At 41.2% G+C, this 26,549-nt stretch overlaps 1 protein-coding gene across 4 annotated transcripts in view; it reads right to left on the bottom strand.

The window, feature by feature from the left end:
* LOC138669019 (E1A-binding protein p400-like) overlaps window positions 1–26,549 on the bottom strand; it is a 343,483-nt gene that overhangs the window by 162,379 nt on the left and 154,555 nt on the right. For 3 of the 4 annotated variants that reach the window (XM_069756066.1, XM_069756068.1, XM_069756067.1), the window contains exons 19-24: window positions 23,029–23,195; window positions 22,766–22,932; window positions 4,620–4,790; window positions 1,026–1,187; window positions 267–413; window positions 63–136 (exon numbers count right to left, since the gene is read on the bottom strand). In XM_069756066.1, coding sequence (XP_069612167.1) covers window positions 63–136; window positions 267–413; window positions 1,026–1,187; window positions 4,620–4,790; window positions 22,766–22,932; window positions 23,029–23,195 — 888 coding nt within the window. The remainder of the gene's footprint in view (window positions 1–62; window positions 137–266; window positions 414–1,025; window positions 1,188–4,619; window positions 4,791–22,765; window positions 22,933–23,028; window positions 23,196–26,549) is intronic. The other variant, XM_069756069.1, reaches the window with a different exon arrangement.

Here is a 26,549-nt window from a genome sequence, read left to right as displayed (position 1 = left end):
GAGATTAACATAGCAAGAGCCCCTCATTCTACATTTGATAACTACCTTGGCAATGTACATACCTGTGCATTGGGTAGCGCAGCAGAAGCGGATTTTGGTACTGTCTCCAATGTAGTTTGATTGGCTCTGGGAGTTACTGAAGCAATAAAGAAAAACAGTTTTCTGCATTACAAACCAATACATTAGTGGGTTTCCAAAGACAATAAAAAATGGCCAAATGCAAGAAATATGAAATGAATAGGATATGCAAATTTTGTAATAATTACCTGCCGATGATACAGTATTAACATGGGAAGCTCCTACTTGGGGCTGATTTCTCGTAACATTAGTACCTTGTGGCATAGATGGAAGAACAACAGATCCTTGAGGACGTAAATACTGGCCAGGGGCTGAAACAATCTGTAAAACATTACCTAACAAAGAAGACCTAATTGAATAAAATGCATTTTTTAAGCAAAATCCAGTAGTGAATATACTGTACATTCAAAATGGAAGTCTTTTCTTTAAAATTCTTCTTATTCAACTCCAATTGTATCATTTAAAGGGGTTCACCACTTTTCAGACCGTTTTCTTAATTTACCTAAATGAATGCATTTGGGGCTAAAAATCACCAGTGCAATTGAATTTCATCAACAATATTGCACCATTTGCCATCTATAACCTGCGTGTTATAGATGGCCAATGAGAAAAATTTGAAGGATTCTAATTTGGATTAATATTTTTTTTTAAGTTACTCTCTCAGCTGACCAAAGAGCACATCAAAGCTGAATATGCAAGGAAACAAAAAGCCGGTAAAAGGCAAATGGTGCAACATTTTCAAAGAAATCCAACTGCAAAAATGTTAGTCCCACAAAAATGGATTTAAGCCAAATAAACAAAAGGACCATAAGAGTAGACAACCCCTGGAAGTCAAAGATTTGGAGCTCTGTATCAGTTAAGCTCTTGACATTGCGAATTAAGTCTTTTAACTCTAGAAGGTGAATAATCTAAAATCGTATAAAAGCTATTTTCAATTTTTGAGATACCATGTAGCTGTAAGGGCTGGCCAGCAGTAAGTTGGCGTAGTTGGCTCTGGGATAGAGTAAATTTATTTCCTTGGAACTGCAGAGTAACTGGTGTCTCGGGTTGAGCAATTCGTCCCTGGGATGCCCCAGCAGCAAGTTGGGCAATTTTTACGACTTCTCCACCTATGAAAAATAAAAATAAAAAATAAATAGTCATGCCAAATGGCTTAAATCATGACATTTTAGTTTTTTTTAATTGTTTCTAATAGGAATTATGACTGAAATGGCTAAAGCTTTTTTCAGATCCTATGGACATTTTATTGCAGAAGATGGATATATGAGCAGTCTAAATCCTGTAAATCAATAACAAAATAAAAATCGGTAGCAGTTAATGAAAGCACAGCTCTGATTAAATATATCATTATTGTGTTGTGTTCCTCCTTCACTGTCAGCATGTGCTGGCTTTCTATGTGGACCCTCTATCCATTAATAGCTCTGCTGGCACTAAGGTTAAGGTCACATGAACAAATGAATAATCATCCAGTTTTCATCCAAACAACTCAATTTTGCAAAGCTCTGAGTAAGAGCAAACAGAGTGTCAGGGTTTCTTGAATGGAATAAAAGGATGGAGAAAAGTACTGTAGAACAATCTCTTCATTAAGGGGACATGAAGAAACCACCCTGAGAAGAAACGAGGGTACCGGACACCAAACCACCTTGCATAGGTAAAAGGGCAACAAACAAAGAGCGTCAGGAACAGAGAAGTCAGTTCTGATACTCGCCTGATTGAAGCAACAGCAATCAAAAACACCACTTTCCAGGAGAGCCAGGGTGGGTAAATACTATTGATTGATTTAAAAGAAGGACAATGAAAAGCATTAAGTACCAGGTTCAGGTTCCAGAGATCCAATGCAAGCTGATAGAGGAGAAAAACAGTGGGCAACACCCAGAAAACAAAAGTCCTGATTTGAAGCTTAGAAGTCAGATCTTTCTGAAAAATGAAGACAGGGCTGAGAGCGGACCCTTGAGAGAGTTAGGAGCCAAACCAGACTTGAGACCTGAGTAAAGCTATTCAAGGAGAGATGTAAGAGAAAAAACCATAGAGGTGACGTTGTGAGATTTGCACCAACGGAGGAAGGCCTTCCAGATAAGATGGTAGATACAAAACAAGGATCTTTTCTTTGCCTTGATCAAGGTATGCACAACCTGAAAACTCTAGCCCCAACCGCCATGCCATTATATGATTGACCATGAATATGCTGTGGTAGAGGGTACCTGGGAAAGTAGATCTGGCAAAGCTGAAATCTTCCATGGAACGGTTGAAAGAAAAATGACCATTTCCACATACTGTGATCTTCTGGGACAGTCCAAGACCATGGGGATGACGATTTATTTCTAGCCTCATCTTCTTGAGCAATTTGGGTAGCAAAGGTTAAGAAGGGAAGAGACAACCGAGTAAAATTTGGAACCATGGAATTGCCAGAGAGTTGGTGGCTACCATTAAGGGGTTGTGAGTAGTGAGCGTGCACGGACCCCGAACGTGGACTTCTCCAGGAAGTCCGTATTACTGTTTGGGTTAGGCAGCCCAAACATAAGCGGTTTCCCACACTGTCTTCTGTGTGACAGCACAAGAAACACTGGCAGCTCTGATAGGTGGCAAGTTAGTTAAAACAGGCCAGAGCGCCACAGTTCCCACAATGTCAATTGACAGCATTTGAACCAGCAGCTCTGACTGGCGGGAAAAAAAAAAAAAAAAAGATGCCACCAGTCACCAGCGTCAGGCTGATGAGAGTACTACTCATCATTTTATATTCTGCTTTCGCTATCACAGCAGGCGAGGCTGATGGGAGTATTCATCATCTGGCGCCTGTGCAACCAATAAATAAAAGAAAAAATGTTGTGGGTTCCTCTTTATTTTTGATAACCAACGCAATTAGAGCAGAGAGCTGCGGGCTGCAATCCCCAGCTGTTTTCTATTGGCTGATTATCAAAACTAGAGGGGTCCCCATGACACATTTTTTCATTATTTAAATAAACAATGTAACCCCTCCCCTCCCCCAGCCTGTTTTTACATTCATGATCAGGCCAATTTTTACAATTCTGACCAGTGTTACTTTATGTAATAATAACTCTGGAATGCTTCAAAGGATCCCACTGATTCTGAGACCGTTTTTGCTATGTAATCTGAAGACAGCATACTGTAGTCAACACCTATGAATATAATACTGTTTGCGGGGAAAGCGTTAGAAGAGTTAAAGCCAGTAGTGAAGTAAGGCTTGCAAGCGAGATCAAAAGCAGTAAAAAAGGATCTTGGGGGTATGTCAAAAGCAAAAGAAATGTCAAACATATTATCAAAGATGATATAGGATTATTACAGGATGAAAAGGGTGAAGTAGTAAAAAATGATGTTGAGACGGCTGAACTTTTAAATTCCTATTTGTTCTCTAAGGCTAGGTTCACATTGTGTTTAGTACAATCCTTTTAACGGATCGGTTAAACGGATGTACTGAAATGAGCCAAATTTGATGTAAATTTAGCTTCGCGTTAACGCACGTCACTGCGTTTGTCATTTTGATGTCCGTTCATTAAGCATCCGTTTGTCTACCTTCAGGCACTGTCAATAAAGTTGTTCTCTTTATTTTTTCCTTTTTTTTTCTCTTTTGTTAGCATCAGGTGTGTGTGGATAAACATTCTCCATTTTGAAAGCATTAAGTGAACTTCTGCTGCAAGCAAGATGTTTGTGTCTGTTTGTTAGATTTCGCTTGATGCAGTTGCGACTTCGGCAGAGAAGGCGTATTTCCCAGAAGAGATATTGGATCTTTACAGTAGCTAAGCAATAGGCCACCTTAATTGAATGCTATTTATGCTATTTAAAAAGTTGCTTAGGGTAATTAACTTTTAGAACGCATATGAACAAACAAATCAGTCAGAGATTCACAATCAATAAATAATCAAGTTTCTAGTTTGTATTTGCTTTAGCCAACTTAAAAATTGCAGTTAGAAAGAAAATGCACACAAAGTCCCAATAACTACTCAAAATGGCCTTCTCAAAGAGGAAAAGCACTAGTACCACCTTTTTGGGATAGCAATCCTAAAAGTAAATATCGATCTGTGAACGAGCCTTGCTACATAATAAGCCGAAACGAACAATCCATTTGCAAACAAGTGTTTTGGTGCGTTTTCCACTAGTCAGTGCAATGCAGTCTTCGGTAAGGCTTGTTAAAAGGTTGATAATTACTTTTAGGACAGCTACTTACAATTGGTGGAACTGGAGTACAAGACCTCCTGCTCTATCGAGAAGTTATTCACATATTTAAATTCCCACAGGAACATTGCATGCCCTATAAGTCTCCCTATGCCATCTTGGCACTCTCCACAAGAAAAAACATAATCCTTTAGGCCGGGGTCACACTTGCGAGTGTGATGCGAGAAACTTGAGCATCAATACCCGGGACCGGTGTGTGCGACTGCACAGAAATACAAAATACATACAGCCGCAGACTCCGGTCCCGAGTGCCAGCGGCAGTGCCGGGTATTGATGCACGAGTTTCTAGCATTACACTCACAAGTGTGACCCCAGCCTTAGAGTCATCACGGCTTTGTTCCAACACTTACTTGGAAGCCTAGCCTGAGAACTGAGCACCAGCCTTGGAGATAGAACACTCTGCTGAACTGTATGCTGGGACGTCTGCGAATGGGCGAGTTGCCTTGCTGCAAATGTTGCTGGTGCCTGCGGCCTAGGGGCTCCCAATGTGACATGAGTAGTCTGACCCTGAGTGGTAATTGCTGAGAATGATATTAATAGTTAAATGAGGCGTAGACTGAATAAACTACAACAAAATATTGCAACTTAGGACCTAAAGAGGTAAGTATTATTTTAACAAGTAAAGGACACATTTAGCATTAACATACAGAACAAAAAGTACATTATTTTTTTTTTTTAAAAGCTTAATACCCTTTTATCTGCGGCATCAATCATCTCTACCATAGTCATAGCATCATCATCAGAAAACATACAGCATGAAACTATCATTGTACAATGCAAGTAAGAACTTCAGGGTGGTAGTCATCTTGATGTCAGCTGTGGTCAACAGAACAGTAATACTGTCTGTACACTTTCCAAAAAGTTCCATTTTTGTTTCATACCATCAAATAATAATACTTAAAGAAACAATTGTATACCATCAATAAACATAAGTAATCACCAATGTGAAGGATGAGGAAGTTACATTTTCTAATGTTATGGTTAATTGTAATGGCAAATTTAATTTTTGTATTAAGAGTAACTACATTTTTTTTATGTTTCTCTTCATTGGGGGCCATAGGAAACCATGGCTGTATGTTGCTGCCACTAGGAGGCTGACACATTGCAAAAAAAGTTATCTCCTTCCCAGCAGTATATACCCACCAACTGGCAGGAAGCTCATCAGATTTAGCTTAGTTTCTGTAGGAGTTGGACACAGGGCTGCTCTCAGCCCTGTTTCTACCCTTAGGCTCTGTTGTTTTTATCTAATATATAATTGCCTAGAATACTACTTCCTGCAATTTGTGCCAACTTCCTGTCCGGAGCTAATGTCCGGAGCTAATGTCCGGAGCTAATGTCCGGAGATAATGTCCGGAGCTAATGTCCGGAGATAATGTCCGGAGATAATGTCCGGAGATAATGTCCGGAGATAATGTCCAGTGTCTGATTGGTTGCCGCCTGCTGCGAGCGACCAATCAGAAACGTGCCGTACTGTGACACACTCCGCCCGCCATTTTGGTGTGATTTTTGAATTTTTACCTCACTGCAAGTTTCTACTGCGTGGAGGCGGGCCCAGTGATGTTGCTCTTCAAGCTCCTGCCGAATTTCGTCAAAAAAATGATACCATTTACCAAAACTATATATATTTAGTTGTGAAGTGGTTCAGTGACATTTTCACACCAATTTTGAACTTTTGTTTGGTGTTTTCTCCATATACTGCCTATTATTCACTGACTGTTATACTGAGAGACTGCCGTTTATTAACCTCTTCTTTGCCACATTGGGTATATTGCTCTATTATTTGCCACATAAGGACATTGTCCATTATTGCCCAGCAATTTCTCTGCAATATAAACTGCCTATTTATTAATATCTGCATTCCTGCAAAGAACTATTGCCTATTATTAACTGGGTATTTTCCTACTACCTGACATTGTTCTTAAGCAAAGAACCGTTGTTGTGGCATTTGCCACAACACGCAAAGTTGTCGTCTGATGTCTTTCATCCCTCCCCTCATAAGCATGTTCATGGATCCTGTGTAACTGTACCTTAAATAACAAGAATTGTCAAGAGCTGGTGAGTGCAGCCATTTTTTGTTCTTTCTTACTATTATTTATTAATTGTATTATTTTTACATTTGAATAAATAAAGTATATATGGATTCTAGACTCCCGATTCTTTAGAATCGGGCTGCCATCTAGTTAATTATATTTTTTTACAGAGACAGACAGTAATTTTGGGCGACAAGAGTGTAATTGTGTCACTCTGTTCTCCCCCCTAGAGACCGGGAGCACAGTGAGGGATTGTGTCACTACTGTATCCTTTTGTATCTACCAGGCAGCACCCTATCACCCCTAACACATCAAGAGTGTTTGGGGCATCTGCACAAAGATGTGGACTGGTCCTTACCACTACACCCTAGCCCGCTCGCTACTTTCTTCTTTATTTTTCTTCTTTATTTTTTTTATATAGCGCTAACATATTCCGCAGCGCTTTACAGACATTATCATGGCTGTCCCCAATGAGGCTCACAATGTAAATTCCCTATCAGTAGGTCTTTGGAATATGGGAGGAAACCAGAGTGCCCGGAGGAAACCCACACAAACACGGAGCATGCACATTCTTTGCAGATGCACAAACATACACATGCACACTCTTTGCAGATGTTGTCCTTGGTGGGATTCGAACCCAGGACTCCAGCGCTGCAAGGCTGCAGTGCTAACCACTAAGGCCTCTTTCACACTTCAGTCTTTTGGCGTCAGTCACTACCGACATAGCGACGGATTGACGGATCCGTCACAATTGTTGCGAAAACGGTTCTAACGGATCCGTTTTTTTGACGGATCCGTTACTTGGGGGTTGTCTGGGAGAAGTATCTACTTTTTGGAGCATGCGCAATTGAAAAAACGGATTGGGGCGACGGATCCGCCGAAAAAACGGTTGCGGCGGATCCGTCGCCCATAGGCGCCCATTCTATGGAATGGCGGACGCGACGGATCCGTCGCGATCCGCCATTTCGGCGCTGACAAAAAACGTTCCAATGTCCATCTATTTTCAGAAAACGTCCGCCAAATGTCGACGGATCCGTCACATGGCGGATGGAACGGACGACCATCCGTCACAATCCGTCACTAATGCAAGTCTATGGGAAAATAACGGATCCGTCAAAAAAAATGACGGATCCGTTATTTGAGGAAAATGGCGGTTTTAGACTGACGCCAAATAACTGAAGTGTGAAAGAGGCCTAAGCCACCGTGCGTGCTGCTCGCTACAGAGCCAGATGTGCAGGTTGGGAAGATGGTATGCATACCTTATAGCTGCCCGACAGCCAAGTAACCGGTACCCTCCAGCCGACCCGTCCCACCGGGACGTCGGATGATAGTCTTCCTTATCGTGCTGCGAAGATGGATTCTGGCGCGTTCAGGACAGGTATCTCTCCACATAAGTCCTTAGAAAATAGGAGGGGGCTCCTCGTAAACACAATAGTGATATGGTGTTTTTTATGTAAAATCATGACGCAGTTATAGCCCCAACCACGGCCCCTCGCCACCCTGCCTCTCCCGGCAACTGGTTTTCTAACTTTAGTCCCTGGCTTGTTAAGGGGCCTGCTCCCGGAGTCGGTACTCGCCCTTGCCATTTAGACTACCAGTTGTACAGGCTGTCTCGTGCTCCTGCCCACTGCCCTCATCCCCCACAATGTGACTCGATCACCAGAAGCATGGGAACTCATCTGTCGCGGGAACTCACCGCACCTTTTTTTTCCTTAACGCTGACTCCTCAGCGCCATCTTTTTTTCCCGCTGAGTATCATGAAGAGACATCCACCTGCTGTACTGCAGTGTTTGGGCTAGACGCTCTGCCTAGATGTTTCAAATTCATTCCCTCCAGGAGAGCACCTAACTCCCCCCTCCCAATCGTCTAGAGCTTGTGGCTCAGCAGCTTAAAGTACCAGTGCCTCTAATGTTAAAAAAAAAAAAAAAAATGTTCATGACTCCAGGACACACTGATTTTAGACAGACATGGTTGCTCTTTGTCTATGTACACAAAATCTTATAGTCCTTCCCAATGTAGCTCCTGCAGAGTCTGTACATTTCTTCCTCCGGTGGCTCTCTTTTTATTCTCTATTTCAGTCAGGTATCCAGACTTCGAACGCAGCAAAGGAGTGTTATTTTTCCTATGGCCACCGGCTTTTCCATCCATGGGGAATTAGACTTTAGGTGCTATAGGTATAGCAGCACTAGTGTTCAGTCCCCTACCCAGTGAGTCTAATGTACCTTTTACCACGTACCTCATGGTCGATCACAGTTGCAATCCACATTTTCTGACCACTATCTATTGTATCAGATGCACCATTTACCACGAACCCCATGGTCGATTGCAGCAGTGGTCCATATCTCATGCCCACTATCCAGTGAGTCAGACGTACCATTTACCATGTATCTCATAGTCAATGACAGTAGTGGTCCACCTTTCCTGACCACCATCCAATGACTCAGATGCACCACCTGTCATGTTCCTCATGGTCGTTTGCAGCATTGATCCAAGTTTCCTGCCTGGAAACGGTGAGCTGGCTTTTTTCGCTCATTTCATGTTGATGGCCGTGCACCTGTTTCCTTGCTCCTAAATTGCATTTTTTGACACAACACCCTTTCATATTATAGTGAGTTTAACATCTACCGTTGTCAAATTTTTTCACACATTATGTATGATTTTGCTAAAGACCGTCTCCACAAAGCCGCACAGGTTTTTTCTGATTTATCTAATGGGAATGTCGATTCTTCTGAGGTCTCTAATTTATGAACTCAATTGCATAAATTAATGATTCAAGAGACAAAAATATGGTGGGATTTCACCACCTTAAATAATTATGTCTTTAAGGACATGATTCCCAGGAACTTGAGAATTAAGAAGAAACGCACTACCATTTTTTGTGAACAATTCTCTAATGAATGGAATAGCATCTTGAGCACCTGTTCATTGAATCTGATGCGCCTCATTATTAAGTATGAGGAAGTAAAATTGTCAGACATACAAAAGGAGATAGATGAAACTAAACAGAATTTAAACATGCATATTACAGCTATTGAAAAGAATGTGTTTAAATTAAAAAAAAAACGACAACATGATATCAACAAATTAGAAGATGAGATTATGTTAAAGGGAACCAGTCACCCCCAAAATCGCGGGTGAGGTAAGCCCACCGGCATCAGGGGCTTATCTACAGCATTCTGGAATGCAGTGCGCAGGTGTCGGGCCTCTCTGACCTTTCCCGGCGCCTGCGCACTGCAGTACTTTGTTCCGCCCTCAACAGGGCAGACAAAGTACGCCTGCGCTGGAGCCGCAGCGTGAAAACCAGAAGACGTCGTCATCTGATGAAGATGGGAGGCGCCGGACCCGGACCAACAGCGGGACCGCCCCTGGGTGAGTATAATCTAACGCCTTTTTCTCATCTTTTAGGATACATCGGGGTTTTATCTACAGCATTCCAGAATGCTGTAGATAAGCCCCTGTTGCCAGTGGGCTTACCTCACCCGCGATTTTGGGGGTGACAGGTTCCCTTTAAGAAAAAAAAATTTCAACGTGATTTGGAAGATTATTCTTCCAAAAAAATTTATGATTGGAATGAAGATGACTCCTCAACCAGTACACCAAGATCTATTTTGAGAAATACCTATTATAGGAAAAAAACACAATAAACGGTATGTGAGTTTCAGCTCACGTGAAGGTGATTCTGGGGATAACAATCTCAGTATGTCTGACTCCTTTGTTAATGAATCTACCAGCTGCAGTTCAGTTAAACATTTTAATAAGACAAAAAACACAAAAGGCGCGGCGGGCATAAACACAGAAAACAGTTCTGGCATGCAAACACGCCGCAAAAAGTTCACACAGAGATACATGTCAATGTTTTAAATTGATCTTCTAAAGTGTTTTCACAAGAACAATTGGAAGTTTTGTCCTATGGATTACATTTTGTTCCTGATAATGACTTTAATTTATTTTCCACCATTTTGGACATCAATAAGTTTGTTCGGAATCTTACCATCAGAAAATACTTTTGGTCTGATGAAAGTACTACTGAATGCAGATATATGATATCAACCATGAGAATGAATTTCATGCATTGGATTTTCATGAGCAAGTTTCTCTTTTGGCATTGCAGGAGCTGCAAGATGTGAATGTAGCACCTGATAATTTGGTACATCAATCTAACAACTTAAAAATCCATTTTTTTATCCTGTTCAAACGAGACCGGACTGCATGAACAAATTCCAAGAGGTTATGGAACGGGAACTTAAGAACTTGAAATATAACGAGTCTGCCAACAATAGACCTGGCAATTTATCTAGCAAACACAGGAAAGCTATTCAAGACATCAAAAATATGAACGACATCACCATTAAAATGAGCGATAAAGGAGGAATGATCGTCGTTATGAATTCGGTGCACTCAACGGAATATTGTGGTTATTATCTGATGGGACGACGTATAAAAATAAAAAAATATCTGCAGATCCCACTATTGCATTCAAGAAAGATGGATGAAATGATTGAGGAGGGGGTGACTCTGGGAATTTTTAGAAGTGTCGCATCCCGTTATGCCCATATTACATGGCTTACCTAAGACTCATAAAAAGGACATTTCCCCCCCTATGAGACCCATAGTTTCTAGTATAGGTTCTACCAATGAACACATGGGACAATGGCTTGATTCTTTATTACAACCTCTAGTCCTCAGAATTCCAGGTTTTATTAAGGACACCAAAGATGTATTAAGTATCTTATCATGCAAAAAACGGTCCTCTGATTATAGTTGGTTGAGCTGCGATGTAACATCATTTTCTACATGCATACCCCATAATGTAGCCATACAAGCCTAAGGCTAGGTTCACATTGCGTTAGTCGGTGTCCGCTGACGGAATACGTTACATAGCGCCACTAACGCAATGTAACGGATCCGTTAGTGCACCCATTGACCGCAATGTATGTAACGCATCCCTAACGCATGCCATTTTTGGCATGCGTTAGCGATGTTCCGTTATTTTCTGACGGACCTCGAACGCTGTCTGCAGCGTTTTGGGGTCCGTTCTCGCTAGCGCAGATCGGGCATCTGCACTAAACGCGATCCTTTTTAGACATTGCGTTAACGCAGTCCATTAGCGTATGCGCTAGACAGACTGCACAACGCAAATGTGAACCTACAATTTCATCTCAATCGTTATAGTTCTTATTCTCAAGATTTAATTAATTATATGTTATATTACAGGTGACTGCTTTTCTTTTGACTCACAATTTTTTTTTCTTTTGATCAGGAATATTATTTACAACACACCGGTGTGGCAATGGGTGCTAAGTTCTCACCATCAATAGCCAATTTGGTTATAGCTATGTGGGAATATTATTTTCTTTTTACACCCACAAATCAGTTTTCCTCATTTATTTTTTGGTATGGCAGATACATCGACGATTCCATATAATTAATGTATCGTCGATGTATCTGCCATACAACCTTTCATGAACTACATTAACAGTAATAATTACAACATAAAATGTACATATGTTCATGGTATTCCTGACCATTTTCATCTCTACGAGAACTTCTTCCAAACCAATATCGGGGAACACAATCTTACATGCCGACACCAGTCACCCCAGACATATAGTAAAGTCTTTTCCTGTGGGTGAATTTACAAGGCTTAAACGTAACTGCAATAATAACAACAATCTTAAAAATGATCTGATTAAATCTTGCAATAGATTCCATGAAAGGGGATATCCTAATTGGATGCTGAATAGAGCATTCAATATAGTTTCTAATAATAATAATAATAATCTTTATTTTTATATAGCGCTAACCTATTCCGTAGCGCTTTACATTTTGCACACATTATCATCACTGTCCCCGATGGGGCTCACAATCTATATTCCCTATCAGTATGTCTTTGGAATGTGGGAGGAAACCCATGTAAACACGGAAAGAACATACAAACACTTTGCAGATGTTGTCCTTGGTGGGGTTTGAGCCCAGGACTCCAGTGCTGCAAGGCTGCAGTGCTAGCCACTGCGCCACCATGCCGCCCATTGATTCTAATAAGAATCAATGTGATCTCATTTCCCCTCGTACTTGTCACAATTGATGTAAGCAGAGGAATGAATTTTCTAGCAAACCATTTGTATGTTTACAATACAGCCCTCAATTTCATGCTATCAAAACCATCATTAATAAATCTATACCTATTTTATATGAGGATCCCATTCTAGCTAAAGTATTAAATGGGGGTTGTAATATTGTGGCAAGGCGGGCACCTACATTGGGTAACATATCTCCTAGTATGTTCATTTCCAACAACAATAAAAGATCGGGGACCTGGTTGGACTGTAAAGGAAGCTATAAATGCGGTACAGTAAATTGCACTACTTGCAAACAAATGATTATAACTAAAACATTTAATAATCATGATAATACAAATATTTTTAATATTCAGGAATTTATTAATTGTAATACTCGATATGTAGTTTATAAGATTGATTGTATTATATGTCATAAATCATACATAGGATGTACTATCAGAAAATTAAAAACTCACATTACCGAGCACTTATATGATATTTCCAACACTAGAAATAATAACCGCAATATTTCATCTGTAGCCAAACATTTTATTGAACATTATGCACGTAATATTAACTCATTAATAATTACTGGCATAGAAAAGATAGAAAAAACACCTCTTCGTGGCGGCAATACCGGCAGAGTTTTAGTCACTTGGGAAGAATACTGGATTTTTAATCTAGGGACTAGATTCCCTGACGGGCTTAACAAAAGGAATGAAATCATGTTCCATTATTGAGCAAAATATGACTTAAATGTATTTTTTTTATGTATTCATTTTGCTTATATTTATTCTGGTATGTGTTTTTTGCATTTAGGATTGCACCTATTTATTGTATTAATTGTGTTTCTGTGCAATAGGACCTTCAATCACGTGACCAGCTTCTGGCTGCCTGATTGGCAGGGAGATCCTTTTTATTTCAATTGGGTCTGAGGTAGTTGAGCTTTGACAAAGACCGCAGCACGGTCGAAACGCGTTGCTTCACTCACTTGGGTTATGGTGTTGTCTCAAGGAACATTTGTGCAATTTGATTTTAATGTTTTTCATTAAAGTTTTTTCATTTTATCAAGTTGGAGCTGGAACATCATTTTTTTCTATTGCCACACGTCTCGCCAGGATCAAGTTCCGTGCTCCTTTGGAAACGGTGAGCTGGCTTTTTTCGCTCACATTTTCTGACCACTATCTAGTGTATCAGATGCACCATTTACCATGTACCTTCTGGTTGATTGCAGCAGCCATACCAGTGTTATGGCCACCATTCAGTGAGTCCGATGCACCATCTACCACGAACCCCATGGTCTATTGTAGCAGTGGTCCATATCTCATGCCCACAATCCAGTGAGTCAGACATACCATTTACCATGTATCTCAGTCAATGACAGTAGTGGTCCACGTTTCCTGCCCACCAACCAGTGACTCAGATGCACCACCTGTCACGTTCCTCATGGTCGTTTGCAGCATTGATCCAAGTTTCCTGCCTACTATCCAGTGAGTTGGATGCACCATCTACCACATGGCCGATCGCAACAGCAAATGTAAGTATCAGTCACAAGTCATGTTCCTGTGACTTTGTGGGTTAAAGCGCCTATCTGGTGACTATGAGATCATGAGTTCAAATCTCAGGAGAGAAATATTTAACCATCTGTCATATGACCGCTTGCAGCAGTAGTCCAAATGCTCTACCTGCTATCCAGAGAGTCAGATCACTATCTACCACGTAACCCAAACTTGATTACGGTTCCGACCCAAAGGCCTTGTCCTCCATAAGCTTAATACGATTTACCAAGAATTATCCAACAAGTCAGGAGATCCATCTACAGTGAACCACATTGCTATCCACAATGCGGTTCAGCCGCACTACCCACTATCCAGTCGTTAGACCCAACATGACTAATAGCAGCAGCGTTTCTAATGCTCTGTCCACTATCCAGTGAGTCAGGTCCTACTTTTACAATGATCCCTATGGCTGATCGCTGCACAGTCCAAGGGGTCTAGCGAGATCTCCTTATCTCAGTTCTTTGTCTGAAAAAAAATTCCAAACTTTGCTTAACCCCTCTGTGACCTTAGACGTACTATCCCGTCGAGGTGCCCTGGGCTTATCTGACCCTGGACGGGATAGTACGTCATAGCGATCGGCAGCGCTCACGGGGGGAGCGCCGCCGATCGCGGCCGGGTGTCAGCTGCTTATCGCAGCTGACATCCGGCACTATGTGCCAGGAGCGGTCACGGACCGCCCCCGGCACATTAACCCCTGGCACACCGCGATCAAAGATGATCGCGATGTGCCGGCGGTGCAGGGAAGCACCGCGCAGGGAGGGGGCTCCCTGCGGGCTTCCCTGAGCCCCCCGCAGCAACGCGATGTGATCGCGTTGCTGCGAGGGTCTCCTCACCTCCCTCCCTGCTCGAGCCCCGGATCCAAGATGGCCGCGGATCCGGGTCCTGCAGGGAGGGAGGTGGCTTCACAGAGCCTGCTTAGAGCAGGCACTGTGAAGGCTGCAGCGCTGCATGTCAGATCAGTGATCTGACAGAGTGCTGTGCAAACTGTCAGATCACTGATCTGTGATGTCCCCCCCTGGGACAAAGTAAAAAAGTTAAAAAAAAAATTTCCAAATGTGTAAAAAAAATAAAAAAAATATTCCAAAATAATGAAAAAAAAAAAATATATATTATTCCCATAAATACATTTCTTCATCTAAATAAAAAAAAAAAACCAATAAAAGTACACATATTTAGTATCGCCGCGTCCGTAACGACCCGACCTATAAAACTGTCCCACTAGTTAACCCCTTCAGTAAACACCGTAAGAAAAAAAAAAAAAAAAACGAGGCAAAAAACAACGCTTTATTATCATACCGCCGAACAAAAAGTGGAATAACACGCGATCAAAAGGACAGATATAAATAACCATGGTACCGCTGAAAGCGTCATATTGTCCCGCAAAAAAAGAGCCGCCATACAGCATCATCAGCAAAAAAATAAAAAAGTTATAGTCCTGAGAATAAAGCGATGCAAAAATAATTATTTTTTCTGTAAAATAGTTTTTATCGTATAAAAGCACCAAACCATAAAAAAATGATATAAATGAGGTATCGCTGTAATCGTACTGACCCGAAGAATAAAACTGATTTATCAATTTTACCAAACGCGGAACGGTATAAACGCCTCCCCCAATAGAAATTCATGAATAGCTGGCTTTTGGTCATTCTTCCTCACAAAAATCGGAATAAAAAGCGATAAAAAAAAATGTCACGTGCCCAAAAATGTTTTCAATAAAAACGTCAACTCGTCCCGCAAAAAACAAGACCTCACATGACTCTGTGGACAAAAATATGGAAAAATTATAGCTCTCAAAATGTGGTATTGCAAAAAATATTTTTTGCAATAAAAAGGGTCTTTCAGTGTGTGACGGCTGCCAATCATAAAAATCCGCTAAAAACCCGCTATAAAAGTAAATCAAACCCCCCTTCATCACCCCCTTAGTTAGGGAAAAATAAAAAAAAATGTATTTATTTCCATTTTCCCATAGGGTTAGGGCTAGGGTTAGGGCTAGGGTTAGGGCTAGGGTTAGGGCTAGGGTTAGGGCTAGGGTTAGGGCTAGGGTTAGGGTTAGGGCTAGGGTTAGGGCTAGGGTTAGGGCTAGGGTTAGGGCTAGGGTTAGGGTTAGGGTTAGGGTTAGGGCTAGGGTTAGGGCTAGGGTTAGGGTTAGGGTTGGGGCTACAGTTAGGGTTGGGGCTAAAGTTAGGGTTAGGGTTTAGATTACATTTACAGTTGGGAATAGGGTTGGGATTAGGGTTAGTGGTGTGTCAGGGTTAGAGGTGTGGTTAGGGTTACCGTTGGAATTAGGGTTAGGGGTGTGTTTAGATTAGGGTTTCAGTTATAATTGGGGGGTTTCCACTGTTTCGGCACATCAGGGGCTCTCCAAACACGACATGGCGTCCGATCTCAATTCCAGCCAATTCTGCGTTGAAAAAGTAAAACAGTGCTCCTTCCCTTCCGAGCTCTCCTGTGTGCCCAAACAGGGGTTTACCCCAACATATGGGGTATCAGCGTACTCAGGACAAATTGGACAACAACTTTTGTGGACCAATTTCTCCTGTTACCCTTGGGAAAATACAAAACTGGGGGCTAAAAAATAATTTTTGTGGGAAAACAAAAAGATTTTTTATTTTCACGGCTCTGCGTTATAAACTGTAGTGAAACACTTGGGGGTTCAAAGTTCTCACAACACATCTAGATAAGTTCATTGAGGGGTCTAGTTTCCAATATGGGGTCACTTGTGGGGGGATTCTACTGTTTAGGTACATTAGGGGCTCTGCAAACGCAATGTGACGCCTGCAGACCAATCCATCTAAGTCTGCATTCCAAATGATGCTCCTTCCCTTCCGAGCCCTCCCATGCGCCCAAACGGTGGTTCCCCCCCACATATCGGGTATCAGCGTACTCAGGACAAATTGGACAACAACATTTAGGGTCCAATTTCTCCTGCTAACCTTGGAAAAATACAAAACTGGGGGCTAAAATATAATTTTTGTGGAAAAAAAAATATTTTTTATTTGCATGGCTCTGCGTTATAAACTGTAGTGAAATACTTGGGGGTTCAAAGCTCTCACAACACATCAAGATGAGTTCCTTAGGGGGTCTACTTTCCAAAATGGTGTCACTTGTGGGGGGTTTCTACTGTTTAGGTACATTAGGGGCTCTGCAAACGCAATGTGACGCCTGCAGACCATTCCATCTAAGTCTGCATTCCAAATGGCGCTCCTTCCCTTCCGAACCCTCCCATGCGCCCAAACGGTGGTTCCCCCCCACATATGGGGTATCAGCGTACTCAGGACAAATTGGACAACAACTTTTGGGGTCCAATTTCTCCTGTTACCCTAGGGAAAATACAAAACTGGGGGCTAAAAAATAATTTTTGTGGGAAAAAAATTTTGTTTTATTTTTATGGCTCTGCATTATAAACTTCTGTGAAGCCCTTGGTGGGTCAAAGTGCTCACCACACATCCAGATAAGTTCCTTAGGGGGTCTACTTTCCAAAATGGTGTCACTTGTGGGGGGTTTCAATGTTTAGGCACATCAGTGGCTCTCCAAACGCAACATGGCGTCCCATCTCAATTCCTGTCAATTTTGCATTGAAAAGTCAAATAGCGCTCCTTCCCTTCCGAGCTCTCCCATGCGCCCAAACAGTGGTTTACTGCCACATATGGGGTATCAGCGTACTCAGGACAAATTGGACAACAACTTTTTGGGTCCAATTTCTCCTGTTACCCTTGGTAAAATAAAACAAATTGGAGCTGAAGTAAATTTTTTGTGTAAAAAAGTTAAATGTTCATTTTTATTTAAACATTCCAAAAATTCCTATTAAACACCTGAAGGGTTAATAAACTTCTTGAATGTGGTTTTGAGCACCTTGAGGGGTGCAGTTTTTAGAATGGTGTCACACTTGGGCATTTTCTATCATATAGACCCCTCAAAATGACTTCAAATGAGACGTGGTCCCTAAAAAAAAATGGTGTTGTAAAAATGAGAAATTGCTGGTCAACTTTTAACCCTTATAACTCCCTAACAAAAAAAAAAATTGGTTCCAAAATTATGCTGATGTAAAGGAGACATGTGGGAAATGTTACTTATTAAGTATTTTGTGTGACATATCTCTGTGATTTAATTGCATAAAAATTCAAAGTTTGAAAATTGCGAAATTTTCAAAATTTTCGCCAAATTTCCGTTTTTTTCACAAATAAACGCAGGTACTATCAAAGAAATTTTACCACTATCATGAAGTACAATATGTCACGAGAAAACAATGTCAGAATCACCAGGATCCGTTGAAGCGTTTCGGAGTTATAACCTCATAAAGGGACAGTGGTCAGAATTGTAAAAATTGGCCTGGTCATTAACGTGCAAACCACCCTTGGGGGTAAAGGGGTTAAAAAAAAATAAAAAAAATTGAGCAATTTTCCGAGACCCGTGGAGTCTCCATTTTTCGGGATCTCGGGTCGGGTGAGGGCTTATTTTTTGCACGCCGAGCGGACATTTTTAATGACACCATTGGTGCAGATATTTTCGTTTGATAGCTCACTATTGCATTTTAATGCAATAGCGCAGCGATAAAAAAAAAAAACCTTAATTCTGGCGTTTGGAATTTTTTCTCGCTACGCCGTTTAGTGATCAGGTTAATTTTTTTTTTTTATTCATAGATCGGGCGATTCTGAACACGAGGATACCAAATATGTGTAGGTTTGGTTTTTTAATTGTTTTATTTTGAATGGGGCGAAGGGGGGTGAAGGGAGTTGATTTTTCTTTTTTTTTTTTTTTCAGATTTAATTTTTTTTTATTATTATTTTTTTTTTACTGTTACCATGCTTCAATAGCCTCCATGGGAGGCTAGAAGCTTGCATAGCCTGATCGGCTCTGCTACATAGGAGCGATGCTCAGATCCTAGTAGATGCAGTAGAATTACAGCATTGCTATGAGTGCCGACCACAGGGTGGTGCTCACTGCAATCTGGCATCAACAACCATAGAAGTCTTCAGTACTGATGAGCGGGATTTCCCCGAGCACTATCGGGTGGTCTCCGAGTATTTGTTAGTGCTCGGAGATTTAGTTTTCATTGTCGCAGCTGCATGATTTACGGATGCTAGATTTGCTGAATACATGTGAGGGAATGCCAGTTTGTTAGGGAATTCCCACATGTATTCAGGCTGTCCAGCAGTCGTAAATCTTGCAGCTGAGGCGACGAAAACTAAATCTCTGAGCACTACTTGGAGATCACCCGAGCGTGATCGGGAAAACCCGAGCAACGAGTATACTCGCTCATTACTAGTCTTCAGGAGACCTCTCGTTGTTATGCCAACACACCGATGACCCCCGATCACGTGACAGGGGTCACCGATGCGTGCATTTTTGTCCGGAAGCGCTCTTTAAATGCTGCCATCCGTGTTTGACAGCGGCATTTAACTATGTGCTATTGTGGGCACATGTCAGCTGTACAAAACAGCTGACATGTCCCGGCTTTGATGCGGGCTCACCGCCGGAGCCCGCATCAAAGCACGAGTTCTACCATCGGGCGTACTATTCCGTCCGATGGCAGAAAGGGGTTAAAAGGAAGAACCTGAAGCCAAACAGTATTGTCAGAAGTATCGCAGATTCGGTTCTGATTTCAGCACTGCACATCACAAGAGTGGAGATCTGGGCCATCGATTTTCTCAGCTAAGAGGGCCCACCGCCGGGGAGTGGTTCCTGAACCAATCTCCCACGACATGTGGCTCCTTTGAGGGATTCCCAATGTCAACCTGACAGTCACAAGATTCTTCATGTGTTCTGCAGATCACATCATGCTAGCAATCTGTAGCTTTGGTAATTCCTTGGCCTCATCAGTGCTCCCTCCCGTACCTGTTCCCTCCCTTGCCACTGATCTCTAGTGTGGTCAAGAGGATCACGACCGAGGGAGTCCCCATCATTTTCATCTCCCCAGAAGGGTACGAGGATGGAATCAACTTCCTCAGGGGCACTCAGTAGAAACTCCAGGATTTTCCAGATCTTCTCTCGCAGGGTTCTCTGTCCTACCAGAATGCTCAGTCGCTCTATTTAATGGCATGACTAAGATCGTGTTTCTGAAATCAGACGTTTTCTCCAATCAGATTATCCAGACCACGTTCAGAGCTATGAAGTCTTCCCTTTCTCGCATTTCGTACCGTTAGTGGAAAGTCTTTTTCCACAGGTGTGTAACCAATCGGACCTCACCAAGAGTCTCATCTTTTTTCCATTTTATCCTTCCTACATATGGGCCTGAAATCTGGCATGTCCTTTAGTTTTCTCAAGAGGCAGGTGTCTGCTTTTTCCATCTCTTTTTCTGCAGGGATTTGGGCACTCTGTCCCCCCCCCCCCCTGCCAGTTTCCAGTCACACTTTGGGATCTTAATTTAGTGCCTGATGTTCTTCAAGGATCAACATTGAAACCTCTATGAGAAATCTTTCACTCCTTTCGTGGAAGTGTGCCTTCCTGGTTGCCACTTGTCTACCAGATGAGTTTCCAAACTCACAGATCTCTGGTCGTTCCCCCTTATCTAGGGTGTCACCAGGAAAAGGTAGTATTAACGTCCGATACCATCCAGTCTCGTTAAGGTGGTTGCTTGCATTTCACCCAAATGGGGATACTTTTTTTCTTCCTTTTTGTCCCCTTTCATCAAGAGTGGTCTTTAAACTGGACCTGGTATAGTCCTCCGTATCTACCTTCCCAGGACAGCACCCATCAGATGTGCAAATTCAGTGTTCTTAATCCCAGAATGTACTCGTAAGGGTCTTGGCTGTTGCCAAGTCTATCGAAGCCTGCTGGGTTCGATCTGCCATTCTGAAGCCTTTTGACTAATGGACAGAACGCATCCATTTAAGGTCACCACGCACTCCACTTTCTCAGTGTGGGGCCTCCTCTGTTATGCACCACCATGCGTTGGCCTCGTAGATTTGTTAGACTGCTCTATGGTCTTCCTCTTATACCTTTGCCAAGTTCTACAAGGTTCACATGTAAGCACTGCAGAGTCTTACACGAATCTAAGTAGAAAGATCCTGCAAGCAGCAATGATCCGAGCTCTGATTTGATGGTACTACCTTTACCCACCCTTGTGAATGCTTTTGGAAGGCCCATCATTTCCTGTGTCCCCCAATGAAGTGATAGAGAAATGAAGATTTTGGGTACCTACCGTAAAATCTCTCTCTCAGAGCCTTCATTGGGGGTACAGCACCCACCCTTGTTTATTGTTCATTGTGGTTATGTTATGATAATTGTACCCCTGATGCTTCTCCTACTGTTTTCTCACTAGCTGATTAGCTTCCTGAGAGTTGGTGGGTATATACTGCTGGGGAGGAGCTAACTTTTTTTGCATAGTGCCAACTTCCTAGTGGCAGCAGCATACACCCATGGTTTCCTGTATCCCCCAATGAAGGCTCTGAGAAAGATTTTAAGGTAGGTACCCAAAATCTTCATTTTTTAGGCCCCATATTGTTCTGAAGATAAACAGGGATGCAAGAGTTGAGACCCCAATTGACCGTTCAAAAGACCACTCAAATATGCATAGAATTTAAAGTGAACCTGTCACCAGACATTGTCAGGTTGGCGCTGTTACACTGATTAAAATTATACGTTGGTTGATTAAATCTGTCTTGTGGTTATTGTTTAATCTGTATTTGCAGTTTTCAGTTAATGAGATTCTCGTGCTACGGGACGGCCTGAGGGGGTCATTTTTTGGTGCAGAAGGATTCAGTAGAGAGCATTTGTTTTCTAGCCTAAGATTTCTATTGAATTTGTACTGTGATCTGTGAGAGCACTCAAGACAGGAGCGGTGTGCTCCTGTCTGCTGAGCACTTCTCTGGGTGTCTACTGCATGATCAGTGAGTCTCAGGACCAAGGCTTCCATCCTTTTGCAGGCAATTTAAGAGTCTTCTAAATATGAAAAGTGAACAAAAAAGTTTAGTTAAAGAAATTCAAGAAACTTGAATATTCCACATTTCTCACATACATCCCACTAACAGAAAGGAAAGGTTAGCAAACTGCTCAAATGTAATTTCTTACTCCTACTGAAACATTATGACAATTACATGTAGTATAGTCATAGCAATACTGCCCTGTTAAACACTGGAAGGTCAAGGGAAAATTCATGAAGAGGGTGCAGAAGCAATATCAATAGATTAGAAGTATGTAGGTATCTAATCTAGCAAAAAAAATAAAAAAACAGGTTTAGCAATGCAATTTGGCAATCCTCCAAAACACAGGAGAGTATCTTCAACAAGATGGTGAGAAGACAATAAATGTTATCACTGGCACTGGCCTGACCTACCTCAGCAGTACTGAAATCATGCAACATGATAGTTACAGCAGTAGACGTAGACGCCGACAAAAAGATTCTTCTTGGGTTCTACTGATTTTTTTTGTCAGAGGTTATACAAGCTACAATATATACACTGCAAAAAACTAGGCAAACAAATGAGCTGTAATGTTTCAGCTCGCAATAGTAACCACCCATCAGAAAAGAGACGCGGTAACTTTTTTAGTGGCTATAAATGCTTTAAAGAGGCTTATGTGAAGGATTCACAACCTATGAAGACTCTTAAAAATGAAGTTACCCCTTTTGGCTAGTAAAAATGTCATGAGGCCTGTTATTTAATTAGCATATTATACAGAGAACCTGTGCACTGCTGACCATGATGATAGAGGAAGGGGTGGTGTATAGTTTAATGTGATATCATCCATTTAGCAGATCAACACAAAGAACCACTCACCAAAATGCTGTCAGAGGTTCTTATTTATCACACTTTTGGAGCAATAACAGCATAAATTATCCAAATCTAGTTTTGTTCCAATATAAGCTATTAATTTTCAAATTTGGGCACTGGTGTAAATGAAGGCTTACCTTTAGTCCCCTGAAGAATGGCAGGTGTGGTAACTGGAGACCTTCTGACCTGTCCATGCTGGTTGGCATTGGATGTAGTTGTAGTCACTACACGGGTTGCTGGTGCACTCGGAAAAGCAACAATTCGCCCTTCTGGTTTTTGACCATAAAACACTGTCTCGAATAACCTACAACATAGTGGTGAAAAGTTGAGTTCTTACACAAGCAAAACCATGTAGGGAAATTTTTAAAAGTTACAATAATTTGCAAAAAAAATCAAATACCTGCTGGGTTTAATTTTTTCCCGTTTTGGTCGAGGAGGAGGTTCAGGATTACTGTATAGCTCCTGAATCAGTTTCCGTGTTACTCTCCGTTTAGCAAGCACCTGAGCTTCATAACGGGTCATCTTGTTTTCCAACTCAAGAAGACCAAACAGAGACAAATCTGGGTTCTGTGGAGGAAAAAAATATATATTTTAACTTTATACATTTTAGTAATGCAGGAGCATGACTGTCACTAAACAGTGTGAATAGTGTAAGGGAACCGGTCACTCGATTTATGTTGCCCAAAGCATAGGCAGCATGGATCAGATCCCGGCTGCATGATTGCAGCCACATATGTTTTACTTGGATTACACTCCTGAACCACAAAAACATAGCTGAACCTGTTCCTGCCGAAGCCCATTTCCACGGTCCTGGAACAGACCTGATTTTTTTTTTTTTTTAAATCAGAGATGTGACACTCTATGTGGTAATACCTCTGGAATGCTTCTACATTTCAGAGGGATTCAGAGATTGTTTTGTGACACATTGTACATCATGTCTATAGTTTGTAGCTTGCGAGCAGGGCCCTCACTCCTACTGGTATCTATTTTGAACTGTGATTTCTGTTATGCTGTAATGTCTATTGTCTGTACAAGTCCCCTCTATAATTTGTAAAGCGCTGCGGAATATGTTTGCGCGATGTAAATAAATTTATTATTATCATGTTGGTAAACTTGGGTATAAAAATTTGAGTCTATTTATAAAATTATGGAAATTTGGTGAAAATGTAGGAAAATCTGCAAATTCCAATTTTTATGCCATTATAACAAATCGTCATACCACACAAAATAGTTAAGAAATATGTCTATAATGAGCCATTTTGACCTTAATGACCCAGGCCAATTTTTACAATTCTGACCACTGTCACTTTATGTGGTAATAACTCTGGAACGCTTTAACAGATCCCACTGATTCTGAGACTGATTTTTTGTGACATATCGTACTTCATGATAGTGGTACAATTTCTCTGATATGATTTGCGCTTTATTTATTTCTGAAAAAAAAAATGGAAATTTGGCAAAAAAATTTGGAAATTCTGCAATTTTCAACTTTTAATTTTTGTGCCCTTAAATCAGAGCGATGTGTCACTCAAAATAGCTCATAAATAACATTTACCACATGTCTACATTACATCAGCACAATTTTGGAAAAAAAAATTTTGTTAGGACATTAGAAAAGTTACAAGTTGACCAGAGATTTCTCATTTTTCAACAAAATTTACAAAACTTTTTTTTTTTTTTTTTTTTTTTTAGGTACCACTTCATATTGGAATTCACTTTGAGGAGTCTGTATGACAGAAAATATCCAAAGTGACACCATTCTAAAAACTGCACCCCTCTCAAGGTGCTCAAAACCACATTCAAGTTTATCAACCCTTCTGGTGCTTCACGAGAACTGAAGCCATTGTAGAAAGAAAAAAAATAACATTTCAATTTTTTTTCACAAAAAATTTTCTTTAGACCCAAACTTTTCTATTTTCACAAGGGTATCAGGAGAAAATAAACCACAACATTTGTTGCGAAATTTCTCTTCAGTATGCAGATACCCATATGTTTGGCAAATCCACTGCTTGGGCACACGGCAGGACTCAGAAGCGAAGGAGCACCATTTGACTTTTTAAACGCAAAATTGGCTGGAATCTATGGCGGGCACCATGTCGTAATTGGAGACCCCCTGATGTCCGTAAACAGTGGAAATCCCCCCACAAATGAGACCATTTCGGAAACCACAGCACTCAAGGATTTTATACAGGGGTATAGTGAGCATTTTGAACCCACAGGTATGACACAGAATTTGATAACATGCCGGGATCTGCGATACACTGTGCATACACGAGCACCCGATGCAAACTTGAGTGAAGAGCACTTGCGATCAAAACTAGCCATATTTTTTTTATTTTTGAAAAAAAAAACAATTCTATCTCCAATCCTAGCACAACCATAACCCTGACCGCAAAGAATGGGAAAAATAAAAATATTTTTTAATTTTTATCAAAATAAGGGGGTGACAAAGGGGGGATTTGATTTACTTTTTTTTTTTTGATCACTGTGATAGGGTCTATCACAGTGATCAAAAACGAACCAATATGAAAAATTTCCTATTGTTGCCAGGTAACAGACAGATCTCAGCGGGTGCACGGCACATGCGCCCACCATTTTCTTCCAGAAAGATGAAGCAGAGGGCTGGGGGATGGAGCAGGAGGGCCTGGAGATAGCAGAGGTACTCGGGGGCTCAGAGGACCCATTTCTCTCTCCTCTGGTATGCTAAATCATATCAAGAGGAGAGAGAAATAATTAATTGTAAATCAGTCCTTTTTTTGTGATGGCCGTTATGGTCGGCGCTCATAGCAATTCTGCTACATACAGGTGATCTGATCATCGCCTGCATGTAGTAGGGCCGATCGAACAAGTCTCCCATGGAGACTATTGAAGTATGCAAAAAGTAAAAAAAAAGTGTTTTAAAAAATATTTAAAAAAATAAAAAAAAATATATATATATATATATATATATATATATATATATATATATATATATATATATATAAGTTAAAATCACCCCCCTTTCGCCCCATTCAAAATAAAAACAAAACAAAAAAAAAAATCAAACCTACACATATTTGGTATCGCCGCATTCAGAATCCCCCGATCAATTTAAAAAAATAATTAACCTGATCGCTAAACGGCATAATGAGAAAAAAATTCAAAAACGCCAGAATGGTGTTTTTTGGTCGCTACAACATTGCATTAAAATGCAATAACGGGCGATCAAAAGATCGTATCTGCACCAAAATGATATCCTTAAAAACATCAGCTCGGCACGAAAAGAATATGCCCTTAAACGACCCGAGATCACGAAAAATGGAGATGCTATGGGTATTGGAAAATGGTGCCAATTTTTATTACCGTATATACTTGAGTATAAGCCGACCCGAGTATAAGCCGACCCCCCTAATTTTGCCACAAAAAACTGGGAAAACTTGTTGACTCGAGTATAAGCCTAGGGTGGAAATGCAGCATTTACCGGTGAATTTCAAAAATAAAAATAGACCATTATTTCCCCATAGCTGTGCCATATAGTGCTCTGCACCGTTCATATTTCCCCATAGCTCTGCCATATAGTGCTCTGCACCGTTCATATTTCCCCATAGCTCTGCCATATAGTGCTCTGCACCGTTCATATTTCCCCATAGCTCTGCCATATAGTGCTCTGCACCGTTCATATTTCCCCATAGCTGTGCCCCATATAGTGCTCTGCACCGTTTATATTGCCCCATATCTGTGCCCCATATATGCTCTGCACCGTTCATATTGCCCCATATCTGTGCCCCATATATGCTCTGCACCGTTCATATTGCCCCATATCTGTGCCCCATATATGCTCTACACCGTTCATATTGCCCCATATCTGTGCCCCATATATGCTCTGCACCGTTCATTTTTGTCCCATAGCTGTGCCCCATACAGTGCTCTGCACCGTTCATA

This window comes from Ranitomeya imitator, chromosome 1, assembly GCF_032444005.1.
Source record: "Ranitomeya imitator isolate aRanImi1 chromosome 1, aRanImi1.pri, whole genome shotgun sequence".
Classification (NCBI taxonomy): Eukaryota; Metazoa; Chordata; class Amphibia; order Anura; family Dendrobatidae; genus Ranitomeya; species Ranitomeya imitator.
Note: the sequence above shows the minus strand (reverse complement) of the source record. Positions and strands in the feature narration are given on the sequence as shown.